The following is a 13,379-nucleotide window of genomic DNA, read 5'->3' on the forward strand; positions in this document are numbered from 1 at the left end:
GCTTCACAAGTAGGCTTATTCACAAGATGGCAGGTATTGATTATGCAAGATACTCAGAGGGTAAATCCACAATGCACTCAGAAGCAGGATGTACCTTTCCTCAGAAATAGCGTACACTGTTCTTTCTAGAACTCCTGTCTGGCTTTCTATCCCAAGGCCCGGATGCCTAAATGGTGGCTTAAATCCTTGGTAACTATCTCTTCCTCTGGTATTAATTAAATCCTTGCTTTACTTTGTAATGCATCTGCCCATCAGGGTTACTTATCTTTGACTGTGATGTCCTTACTTGTCTGGTGGATGACTGTGGGTTTCTCCCAGGAGGTTGGGTCCTGCTACTGGGGTGTCTCTACTGAGCTAATCCTAGCCTCAGGAGCTTCAGGTGGACGAAGTAACTCCTCTAGTCCACTGGAATGAACTAACTCTCCCCTGTCTGGGCCTTCCTATATATAACTAGGGCTCTCCAGCTCCCTCTAGCGTCTGGGAGGCTAAACTACACCCTGACAGGCCTGACACCCAGATAACACAGGGAAAAACATGCACATGTCATTCAATGCAATGAAACACATTAACCTGTGTAGTGCCCACCTTTACCTAGTGGGACACTACACAGAGGCAGCAGGTGTGTGGCAGTATCAGAATAGTGTTTGAAACACGTGGCTAGAAGTAACAGGCCATCTTTCATAATGTTTTGGTCTGTCAACATTACTGCCACAATGATCTAGTCAGATGCATCAGGCACCGGTGTGTGGAAATCCTGGATGATCCATGCCCGATTCAACTTTATAAAAGGTTAATCTCTCAACATTTTGTGTTGAAAGGCGAATTCTCTTTGGGGTTACTATGCCCCCTACTGCGCTAAACACCCACTCGATGCCACACTACTGGCTGGACAGGAAAGCTTGTCCAGGGCAAACTCAGCCAATTCAAGTTTGGCTGCCCACTAGTCCAGGAGATCTTGGATCTAGGGCGAGTCCCTAGTCAGACCTTCATGAGGATGGGCAATGGCGCACATAGGGAGCGACCAACTAATAACATAAGATGTCTCTATATTAGTTGAGTTTATCATCCCTCTAAGCAGGTGTAAAAAAAAAAAAAAGCCCCCATTATGACCTGGTAGTGAGTGTCTAACATCATGGAGAACCAGTAGTCATCCCTCTGCCGAATGGTGATAATGTGACTGTCACTACGCAAGCAACTCAGCATGCATTTGGCCATTTGTGCAAGGGACTTCTTGCCTCCATCTCCACTGCACAGTGCCATAGTCTGTCAGGGTCATCTGCCTGGTCTTCCTCATTGGCCTACAGCTCCTCCTGCTCCTCTCCTGTCGCTTGTGCAGATAAACCCCTAGTTCTGTATACATGCCCTGGGCGTTAATGTCCTCCTCCTCCTCCACCAGTTCAGCCCCCACAGGGCTCAGGTGGCCAGGAGGTGTAGGTGCCATGTGTCCCCTCCCCTGACCAGCCAGATTTATCAGCATCTGCTCCAGGTCATGAAGGAGTGGAATTACATCAATTATCCCATAGTCCTGGAGACTGACAAAGTGGCCTCCTCAAAGGGCCCGAGCAAACGGCAGGTGTCACACATGAGCTGCAACTGGCTAACATTGAAGTTACACAGCCTGCATCATCAAGAAATCGTTCACAGCCTTCCTCTGCTCATATAGTTGGTCCATGTGGAGGGTGGAGTTCCAAGGTGTGGAAACATTGCATATGAGGTGATGTTAGGGAACACTATTATGTCTTTGCAGCTCAAAGAGTGCATGTTTTGCACAGTAAGAGTGACAAGTGCATGCACACTTTCCTGGCCATTTTCAAGACGTTTTGCCGTTGGGTGGAAGACGTCAGGAAACGGGTTACAACTAGATTAAAGACACAGGGCGCATGGTTCAGCCCTCCTTGAAGCAGCACCAACTGAATGTTCTTCCCATTATAGGTGACTGCTGTTCCGATCTTCAGCCTGTCTCACGGGCAAGCTGCCACCCTCACCCCCTGTTGATGATGATAAATTACCCTCCTTACCCGGCTCCCACATGCAATCAGTTACATCATTTATCAAGTTTGAGAAAGGCTCTAGTGTTGAGCCGAAACATCACATCCTGCATGGGTGAATAAACTTATTTTCTTTTTTTCATATTTGAGAGTACTGCCTTTTTGCATATTTGGGCAACAGTCGTATCCCATTGGGCTTGCACCTCCTACTTTTGCCATTTTTCCTCTTTTTTTATGTTATACTAATATATATATATTTATAAGTTTCCTTATGGTGAATATGTGAATAATTGTGCGCAGAAGATGTAGATGTATTAAATGGCACAGGCTTTACTTGTGTGTCAATGTTAGGTGTACAGACATTTATATTTATTCTGTATTTCTTTGCAGTTTCCTAGCAACGGGCGAGAGTTTTCGCAAGTTTACACAACCAATTTAGGTTTGGAAAGTCCACCATCTTGTTTCGTGCCGGGGATACCTGCCAGGCGATATGGGATTGCCTTCATCGAGATGTCATACCCCACAAAGCTACTCCACAGTTAATGAAGTTTCTGCCAAGCTCCTGCCAAATTGTTCAGGGGCACTTGACGGGAAACATTTGCATACCCATAGTGGCTGTGTTTAATTATAAACGTTATTTTCCTGTTATTTTAATGGCATCAGCTGATTCGGATCATTGCGGTGGATATTGGGGTGTATAGCCGCACAAATGACTCCAAGATCTTTAAAAGTCTGGCCATGGGCTGCTGAATCTATGGGAACAATTTTTCTTCCCCCCCCCCCCCCCCCCAAGCATTGCCTGGTACCACAGAGCCTCATCTGCCTTTTGAGATAGTTGCTGATGATGCATATCAGATGTGATACAACCTACTCAAGCCGTATGGCCAGCATCAGGAAGACAAAATAATAATTTTAATGCTAGGTTGAGCTTTTGGAATTTTTAACATCAAAGTGGTGTATCTTTATGAAGACGATCCAACCGGGTCCCGAAACACTCAATAAAGTAATCGAGGCTTGCGTTGTGTTACATCATTTTTTTTATTGTCCAAAGAACCTCCACCTACAGATTTCTACTGCTTAGCCACACCAAACCACTGGCCCACAGGCTACTGCAGCAATAAAAGAAATGCAGGATTCCATTGCCCATTATTTTTCATCCACAGCTTGCTCTGTACCCTGGCAAGGAGACAACAGATTTTATATTGTTTGTATTAAAGGTAAATTGCTGTAAACTTCTTTTGGATGAGAGCCGCAGGGCCAGATTTGTTATATAAATTTTCACATTGGCCAATGTTTTTTTTCTTAAAACACATCAAATATATTTACATGTGTTGTATACCCCATTTCTCAATTTTTACTGTGTGTTAAGGTACACAACTACACCTCATTACTGTAATGTCTAAGGCCTCAGGCACACAGCCGTGCCAGTATTGCGAATGGATCCACAACCCGGTGCGAAACGGAGGTGATAGGTGCACAACTCCTGGGAAAGTGGCACGCTACCCCCCCCCCCCCCATACAAGAAAGGAAGATGGAGACAGCACATCCTTCTGTTGAGGTTTATTCCAGATGCAAATTAAAAGCTGAAGAGCCTTTGTCAATCATGCTTTACAAAGGCTGTGCAGCCGAAACATTGCAGCTGGAATAAACCTCAACAAAAGGACATGCTGTCTCCATCTTCCTTTCTTGTATGTGGATTTAACAAGCCGTGATCTCTACAGTATGGGGTGGACCAATCGCTAATGCCCTTGTTGGTCCCCCTACAGACTCGTTATTAGCCCATATAATGTTTATACACAGCACAATCTGCTGTCCGCAAAATACATTTTACTGAATATAGCAATTTTGCCCACAAATAGAGTCAAAAAGGTATATCTCATACCAAAAATATCTTCTATCACACTTTGCAGGACCCTCTGTCCTGATCATCAGGCTGGAGTAGGGCACTTAATGAATCCGGATCTCTGGAATATCCTGCGGGAGGAAAGGGGGTGTCGAGGGAAGAGGAAACAGCAGGACCAGGAGTAACAAGAGGAGGAGAAAAGGAAGTAGGGGCAGGAAGCAAGGCAGAAGGAGTTTGGGGTACAGATAAATCCTGGGCCCTCCCATGAGGATGGGAGTGGGTTGGGGGATAGGTGGGTGATGGGGGGCAGCTCATGAAATCCCTGATGGTCTGGATCATTGCCGCCCTGCAGGCAGGAACCAGCTCAGGACTTACTCGGTCCACCAACGGAGCCAGAGCTTGGAGAAACTGACCATTCGGACTAAGGTTCTCCGGCTGCACCGCCCCTTCCAGCCGCCCAATGTGAGCAAGAAGCTCCTCCCTAGTCCGAGTGATTTTCTCTTCAAAACTAAGCAAGCAATCGCGAATGATGCTTGCTTGTTCCTCTGTCTCCGATGTGTGTCTCCTACCTGCTCGGCGTCTACCTACTCCAGCGAAGGAAGATAATATGTATGCCCTGGTTGTTTCAGTAGGAGGCGACTGAGCAGGTAGGGGACCCTCACTGTCCCAAGCTGGCTCCTGAGAGACAGAGGGCCCCGCAATTTCCTCTATTTCGGACTCAGATGGAGCCTCCCACTGCTGATCTTCTTCAGTGCTTGAAGGTGTTCTACAAAAGAGGGAAAAGAAAAAAGGTCACATTAGTCATAGGAATCTCTACATAAGTCAACATCCCCAACATAAGTCCATATATAAAATATGTCTAAGTATCATACCTGGCCTTTGTATAGGCCGGGGCTGGATATGTTTTTAAGAGAAGGTAAAACAAAATGTATATAATTATATAATGTGGTGTCAACCACCACACCATCAGATATCAGCCAGCATTATCACTTTAAGGACATATCCAAATGTTTTTTTGTAAATCAAGTACAATATTTTTATTTATTTTTTATTAAGGACAATTATTGTGGGCCCAACACAGCCTTCATGAGCAAGGTACAAACACAGGACACATTATAATTTAATTTTTGTTGCACATGTCTGCCCTGTTGAGCAATTGTCCACCAGAATAAAAGCTTAGACAACAGACAGTATGACAGAAAACACACACACACACACACACACACACACACACCCCATGGCTAAACATACAATTGTTGGCCTATTTTGATACACAGGGTTCAAAGCTAAGGTTTACTGGCTGGTTGAAGAGAAAGCCACGTGCGAGCGCAGTCTTCCCTTCATTGTTTACCTGCTCGGCGTCGACATCTCAGCGGTGAACAGGTGTAATTACACGCCATTCCATTTACTTCAAGTGTATAGGAAGGAGCTCTTCCATAGAAGTGAATGGGATGGCTTCTTTTAATTACACCTGCTCACTGCTGAGAGGTCGACGGCGAGAGGGTAAACAGTTAAGAGAAGGCCGCGCTCGCATGACGCTTTAACCAGCTGATTGGCGGGGATGCCAGCTGTCGGATCCCTGCCAATCTGATATTGACCTATCCTGAGGTTAGGTCATCAATATTAAAATCTCAGAAAACCCCTTTAAGGGCTCATGCACACAAACGTATTTTCTTTCCTTGTCCGTTCCTTTTGCGGAACCATTCATTTCAACAGGTCCACAAAAGAAAAATAAATAAATAAAAAAACACGGAAGTTACTCCATGTGCATTCCATTTCCGTATATGTCTTTATTTACGTTCCGCAAAATAATAGAACATGTCCTATTATTGTCCGCATTACAGACAAGGATAGGACTGTTCTTTTAGGGGCCAGCTGTTCAGTTCCACAAAATACGGAATGCACACGGACAGCATCCGTACTTTTTGCGGATCCGTTTTTTGCAGACCGCAAAATACATATGGTTGTGTGCATGAGCCCTAAACCACAGTTATCTAACTACATTGGTGTACAAACTTTAGAGGGGTGGTCCAGGCTTTTACTCTGTCAGTCATCAGCAGGAATTCATGAATAACCATGACTCCTCTCAGGTGGCCGTGACTCTTTTCTAGGCCCAGTCTGCAAGGATTGTGATGTTGGTTCTCGCCAACCACTTACTTTTAAATGACAGACCGCTGAAATGAACTCGCCTGTCTCTGCTTTATTCTGCCGTTAGTATGGGCAGCATGAAGTTGATGACAGGTTCCCTTTTAGAATGTATTGTCAAACCACTAAACACATTAAATACTTCCTTGATTATAGAAGTTGGACACGTGCGAGTTATGAGCAGACAATTACTGCACCAGCCTCTGTTCTGAGAATGGCATCAAAAACACAAACCTTCTAAGCTCATCAGAGTACCGGAGGAACTGGAGGGCTCGCTCATGAGGATGTGGGCAAGTACTGGAGGCTCCAGAACCGCTGGGGGTCAACCTCTGTGCATTGAAGTCCCGGATAAACCGTTCCCTCATTGACCTCCAGCGCATGATGATGGCACGTCCTGTGAAGAAACAAAGGAATGTCACAATGCTATAGTTAAAGTGTGCTGTATATGGAATGAAATCTGTAAAAATGTACTGTACAAATATACTTTAATGATTTATCCCACATTAACCATTGTGTAAACTGCCACATCGGAACATATGGCCAACAGCATGCCAAAATGTCTAGCAGATATATGTGCCAACTAGCAAGCCGACGATAGTCCTCAATGTCACTTTGACAATACTGAGCTCAGCCATTGTCTCATTAACCTGCTAACAAACACCATATACTATGTTAAAAGACAAGATACTTACCTTTCTCCCTTTTAAGTGTCAGCACAGGGAAATTTTTAGACATAAAACATATGAGGAGGTAAGTTCTAGACTTTACCCGGAGAAGTCAATGGATGTCGTATATCTGGACTTCTCCAAAGCATTTGACACTGTACCGCATAAAAGGCTAATATATAAAATGAGAATGCTTGGACTGGGAGAAAACGTCTGTATGTGGGTAAGCAACTGGCTCAGTGATAGAAAACAGAGGGTGGTTATTAACGGTACACACTCAGATTGGGTCACTGTCACTAGTGGGGTACCTCGGGGGTCAGTATTGGGCCCTATTCTCTTCAATATATTTATTAATGATCTTGTAGAAGGCTTGCACAGTAAAATATCAATTTTTGCAGATGACACTAAACTGTAAAGTAATTGACACTGAAGAGGACAGTATACTACTACAGAGGGATCTGGATAGATTGGAGGCTTGGGCAGATAAGGTTTAACACTGACAAATGTAAGGTTATGCACATGGGAAGGAAAAATGCAAGTCACCCGTACATACTAGATGGTAAAACACTCGGTAACACTGACATGGAAAAGGAAAAAAGGATTTTTTTCCCCCTTACGTGGGGAAAATTGGCTGATTTTTTCAGCCTTACAAACTATGTTACTATGTAAAACGAATGCCTAAAGTGATAACATGATATGTGACCAGACATTTATACTATGATTATTCCATACCATTAGATAGCTCACATATTGAAGTGAATGGCGCTGAGCACAATACCAAGCACAGCCGCTATGCTTGGTAAGCATTGAGAAGGCTGTGGCGCTCATAGGAGCACTGGTGCCTTCTCAGACAGCCGATTGGCAGGGGTCCCGGGTGTCAGACCCCCACAGATCAGATACTGATGACCTTTTATCAGTATCAAAATCCCAGAAAACCCCTTTAAAGTTTGTTCACACATTCAAAACACGTCAGAGTATCTAGTCATTTAGATTACATTGAGAACAAAAGTTTAACACTCACCACACCGTGACTGGGCACGGCGGGAGAGAGTTTCCCAGGTGGGCATAAGGCCACGATAAACCTCCTCCCACAGACGACGGGTGGCCAAGTGATCTGTATGGTGCCCCTCAGACTGGTCCCACAGTGGTGGTCTTGCCTCCACCAACTGGATGAGGAGGGCCACATCAATTGGTGGCATAACAGCGTGTTCCTCATCCTCCTCGGGGCTGGAATCCTGTTAAAAAATAAAACTAGGATGAGTCAACCCTGCAAACATGAGAGGGTCTTCTTACCATTCTGTAAAATGGTATGAGGCATCTACGTACACAATTTCACACAGATACTTAACTACACAGTATGTGTTAATACCATGATAATATTAACCATAAAGTTAAAAGTGAGATATACTGTATGTTGCTTTTATAGATAAAGGGACTAATTTTGAGGAGTCATGTCCCTATACATGAAGGTCTTGGAGACATGACAAGATGTGACCTATAGCCATACATCAAACCAGTTTATGTAAATTGTCATGCAAACTATAAAAAACTGATTTGCTTTAAAAATACAAGATGTGATAGAAACTTACAGTCTGGCGACCCCAGCGAGCACGACCACCGCGCCCCTGTCCTCTCTGGCGAGCACCATGCCCACTCGAGTGTGATGTCTCCTACACATGAAAACCCAAAAGTTTGTCCTGTTGCAAAATTACTACATGGAAGTTTCATAACACACAAAAAAATTAAAATTAATACTTACATGTTCCTGATCCGGAGCAGCCTTTACTTGCCCCCTGTCTACATCTTCAGCTCCTGCTTGAGAGGTCCCATCCTGAAATAGAAGAACGATTTATAGTACTCCATAGAAATGGATCACTACCGTAGACATCAAACATCAGACACTTACAGAGTCCGACACCTGAGAGGACCACAACCGATCCACCTCTGAAGCAGGACTTAATTCTTTCTGTTGGAGAACATTGAAAAATAAAAATAAAAAAAAATAGTTAAAAATAAATATGCATCTTTTCAAAATGTAGGATTTTAACAAATGTTTGAGGCCATTAATAAACGCCACTACCTCCAGAAAAGGGGTGCTGCTGTTTGATGCCATTTCTACAACATGACAAGAACATAAGGTCAGTGAAAAGGCAGTTTTGTTTTCTTTTTTGTTATAGCCAGTTCCGAATATTACACTTACCAAATGTAACCACAGAGCGGCCTTGGACACGACCAAACGGTGGCTCTTTTGGATATTTTTTTATTTTTATTTTCCAAAAATCAATATCCAGGGCTGTCAGTAAGAGAAAGACAAACACTATGTTACATCCCTAGACAGGGTGGTATAAAATCAACAGTACATGAACTTTACTACACGGACCCCTTTTGATGTTAACATGCCTCAAACCAGACAATATATAGACGATTTTGGGGCTTATTAACGTTGTGGTTACAGCCCCATATATAACAGTCACTCCCTGACACATGTGGTTAGGTGTAGTGCATGTGTAGGCCGTCCAATGTGCAAATACAATTATTATTAGTACTACATAGTAAACATCCACAGAACAATGGAACATGAAGTCTCGCTTCCTGGGTGCACGATCCACTATAGGAGCTTTGCTATTATTGTAAGGGGTATATTTGTGGCTAGTACAGTTACTATACACAGGCTGGTGAATGAATATTACATCAGTGTCGCATCAACAGATGGCGCACACACGACAACAGGGCCCTCCCCTGCTGCACCCCCCAAAAGCAGTCCGTCACGTGTGCAGCCTCTCCATTCATTTCTATCGGAATTCCAGAGATACTGTAGGCGAGCGATGTACTCCGCTACCTCCGGAACTCCCATCTAAAATGAATAAAGTGGGCGCGCGCGCACAACTTAGCAACCAGCTCCTCCGGTCTTTTCAGGGGAGCTGTAGGGGGGGTAAGGGGCCCCCACCAATTGGTGATGCAACCAGAATACCCCTTTAATAAATGGCATGCTTCAGAACTATTCTATCCATCTTAAAGGGGGTTATCCCATCTCAGACATGGGGGCATACCGCTAGGATATACTTAAAATGGAGCCAACACAGTCCCAGAGTGCGCACTACCCATGCACGGCCACCCTTCATTCATTTCTATGGGAGCACCAAAAATAACCGAGAGGCACTCATCTATTTTCGAAAGGCTCATTGAAATTAATGGGAAGAGCACCGCACAACCACAGTCACCACTCCATTCACTTCTACGAGGCTGACAGTAATAGCCGAGCCAGCGCTCCAATGGAAATGAATGAAAGGCGTCCGCACATGCGCCCTCCATGACTTTGCCAGCTCATTCTAAGTATGGGTGTGGGTCCCAGAGGCGAGACCCGCACCCATCAGACATTAGGGGCATATTGCTATGATATGTCCCCAATGTCTGAGATAGGAATACCCCTTTAAGCAAAGTAAATCTGTGCAAGATATATCACACAAGCCTAATAAAACCCTACAGGCCACCACTTACAGTTGCAAGAAAAAGTATGTGAACCCTTTGGAATGATATGGATTTCTGCACAAATTGGTCATAAAATGTGATCTGATCTTTATCTAAGTCACAACAATAGACAATCACAGTCTGCTTAAACTAATAACACACAAAGAATTACATGTTACCATGTTTTTATTGAACACACCATATAAACATCCACAGTGCAGGTAGGAAAAAGTATGTGAACCCCTAGACTAATGACATCTCCAAGAGCTAATTGGAGTGAGGTGTCAGCCAACTGGAGTCCAATCAATGAGATCAGATTGGAAGTGTTGGTTACAGCTGCCCTGCCCTATAAAAACACACACACCAGTTTTGGGTTTGCTTTTCACAAGAACTGATGTGAATGATGCCTCGCACAAAAGAGCTCTCAGAAGACCTATGATTAAGAATTGTTGACTTGCATAAAGCTGGAAAGGGTTATAAAATATCTCCAAAAGCCTTGCTGTTCATCAGTCCACGGTAAGACAAATTGTCTATAAATGGAGAAAGTTCAGCACTGCTGCTACTCTCCCTAGGAGTGGCCGTCCTGTAAAGATGACTGCAAGAGCACAGCGCAGACTGCTCAATGAGGTGAAGAAGAATCCTAGAGTGTCAGCTAAAGACTTACAAAGTCTCTGGCATATGCTAACATCCCTGTTCGCAAATCTACGATACGTAAGACACTAAACAAGAATGGATTTCATGGGAGGATACCACAGAGGAAGCCACTGCTGTCCAAAAAATCATTGCTGCACGTTTACAGTTTGCACAAGAGCACCTGGATGTTCCACAGCAGTACTGGCAAAATATTCTGTGGACAGATGAAACCAAAGTTGAGTTGTTTGGAGGAAACACACAACACGAAGTGTGGAGAAAAAGAGGCACAGCACACCAACATCAAAACCTCATCCCAACTGTGAAGTATGGTGGTGGGGGCATCATGGTTTTGGGCTGCTTTGCTACATCAGAGCCTGGACGGATTGCTATCATAGAAGGAAAAAATGAATTCCCAAGTTTATCAAGACATTTTGCAGGAGAACTTAAGGCCATTTGTCTACCAGCTGAAGCTCAACAGAAGATGGGTGTTGCAACAGGACAACGACCCAAAGAATAGAAGTAAATCAACAACAGAAAATACTCCTTCTGGAGTGGCCCAGTCAGAGTCCTGACCTCAACCCGATTGAGATGCTGTGGCATGACCTCAAGAAAGCGATTCACACCAGACATCCCAAGAATATTGCTGAACTGAAACCGTTCTGTAAAGAGGAATGGTCAAGAATTACTCCTGACCGTTGTGCACGTCTGATCTGCAACTACAGGAAACGTTTGGTTGAAGTTATTGCTGCCAAAGGAGGTTCAACCAGTTATTAAATCCAAGGGATCACATACTTTTTCCACCTGCACTGTGAATGTTTACATGGTGTGTTCAATAAAAACATGGTAACATTTAACTCTTTGTGTTATTAGTTTAAGCAGACTGTGATTGTCTATTGTTGTGACTTAGATGAAGATCAGATCACATTTTATGACCAATTTGTGCAGAAATCCATATCATTCCAAAGGGTTCACATACTTTTTCTTGCAACTGTACATAGGCTAGTAGTCCACGTTTTGACCAGGATTAACAGCTGCCATTCTGCAGTGACAATTTTAAACACATCTATTAATAAATCCATCAAATATTACAGGATAACGGTGCAAAAGCAGCTGAAAGGACTGGGGATTAATAAACTATTGGCATCATTTATCAAATCTGGTGTTAAGGAAAACTGGCTTAGTTGCCCCTAGCAACCAATCAGCTTCCACCTTTCATTTTCCAAAGGAGCTGTGAAAAATGAAAGGTGGGAGCTGATTGGCTGCTATGGGAAACTAAGCCAGTTCTACTTTACACCAGTTTGATAAATGTCCCAATATAGGTTATATCTTGGAGAGGGTCAGGGAAAGTGCGAAGACAATCACATTGCTGTTACATATGGCAATATAATGTGTGTGTCCCTCATCCTGTATATAGAGGATTAGTAGTCGAGTCAGTGGCCATAATAGTTACATATTGTGGGGTGCTTTAAAGGGGTTCTCTCACTTCTGCAAGTGGCATTTATCATGTAGGGAAAGTTAATACAAGACATTTCCTAATGTATTTGATTGTCCATATTGCTTCCTTTGCTGGCTGGATTTATTTTTTCCATCACATTATACACTGCTTGTTTCCATGGTTACGACCACCATGCAATCCATCAGTGGTGGTCGTGCTTGCATACTATATGAAAAAAGTGTGGCCCTCTGGTGGCTGGGGCATAACACATGGGCTAGTCCTTTTTTCTATAGTGTGCAAGCACGACCAGCACTGATGGATTGCAGGGTGGTATTAACTTTCTCTAGATAATAAATTCTATTTTCTGAAGTGAGACAACCCCTTTAAGGAATAAAAGCCGGACTTTAGAACCCCGCCACTCGACTCAGCTAAGCCCCGATCCCGTTAGGCCACATCCCCTCCTCACACACAGCCGCTGGAGATTTTAAAAAAAAATGTAATGCAGAACCAACTTAAGGTCCGCTGTGGGGGATGGGTGGATGGACTACTATCTCCCTGCATCTCACAGTGCTGCTTTCTGAGAGTGAGCTGTTACAAAATGACATCCCTGCAGGCCCTGCGCCGGACCGTGGACAGGGGGTCAGAAAGCCGGACGGTCGGGCCTAAAACCGGACCTCTGGCCACCCTATCCTCAAATCAGACCCCCATTACACACACAGTGCATCAGTACAAAAAAAATACCCCCTTACCTTTCAGATCAGACCCTTCCCCCCCAATATCAGACGGTGTGGAGACAAAAATACCTTGTAAGGGGAGGTATGGGGAGCAATGTAACTGTAGAGGACTCGATAAGGGCTTCCAGCAGCTCTCAGACCCCCTTATATACTCCACTACAAACTACGTAAAAATACAGCCCCCTAGACCCCCCCAGCAGAAGTGCCTGCACTCCCCCGGGCACAGCAGTGCTGCTCTTGTGCTGCTTCTCTTTACAGCTTGTCCTGCATCTCTCAGTCTGTAAGGGGCGGGAAGAAGCCGTCACATGATCCCATGACATCATGCCCTCCAAGCAGCCAATACATTCTAGGCAAGCAGGGAAGAGTACAGCGCTCCCTCGCCTCCTGCAGACCAGTGAGCCCTTCCATAATAGAAGCGATCACTAGTATTCCCTTTATAAAGTGTACTGCATCTTATAAAGGGAAAAA

At 44.2% G+C, this 13,379-nt stretch overlaps 1 protein-coding gene across 3 annotated transcripts; it reads right to left on the bottom strand.

The window, feature by feature from the left end:
• Positions 1-3,007: 3,007 nt before the first annotated feature.
• LOC122932059 lies at positions 3,008-13,164 on the bottom strand. 3 transcript variants are annotated; one of them, XM_044286245.1, is made up of 10 exons: positions 12,981-13,164; positions 8,842-8,934; positions 8,722-8,756; positions 8,548-8,607; positions 8,401-8,472; positions 8,231-8,311; positions 7,663-7,876; positions 6,211-6,370; positions 3,871-4,597; positions 3,008-3,164 (listed from the first exon to the last, which is right to left on the bottom strand). In XM_044286245.1, exons 3-9 carry the CDS (start codon positions 8,752-8,754, stop codon positions 3,886-3,888), a joined length of 1,332 nt encoding a protein of 443 aa, XP_044142180.1. In that variant the 5' UTR covers positions 8,755-8,756; positions 8,842-8,934; positions 12,981-13,164; the 3' UTR covers positions 3,008-3,164; positions 3,871-3,885. The 3 variants fall into 3 exon arrangements, with proteins under 3 accessions (XP_044142180.1, XP_044142178.1, XP_044142179.1); XM_044286243.1 differs by having other exon boundaries at positions 3,008-4,597; XM_044286244.1 differs by having other exon boundaries at positions 3,008-4,597; positions 12,927-13,164.
• Positions 13,165-13,379: the final 215 nt, after the last annotated feature.

This window comes from Bufo gargarizans, chromosome 3, assembly GCF_014858855.1.
Source record: "Bufo gargarizans isolate SCDJY-AF-19 chromosome 3, ASM1485885v1, whole genome shotgun sequence".
NCBI lineage: Eukaryota > Metazoa > Chordata > Amphibia > Anura > Bufonidae > Bufo > Bufo gargarizans.

What these genes read in the sequence shown, in the direction of transcription:
- LOC122932059 (XM_044286245.1), bottom strand. Translation starts at nt 8,754, where the DNA reads ATGGCATCAAACAGCAGCACCCCTTTTCTGGAG. An exon ending in CTCGCTGGGGTCGCCAGACT is followed by an intron (nt 7,877 to 8,230) that starts GTAAGTTTCTAT and finishes ATTTTTTAACAG; the next exon opens with GATTCCAGCCCCGAGGAGGA. An exon ending in TACTCTGATGAGCTTAGAAG is followed by an intron (nt 4,598 to 6,210) that starts GTTTGTGTTTTT and finishes CCTCTTTTGTAG; the next exon opens with AACACCTTCAAGCACTGAAG.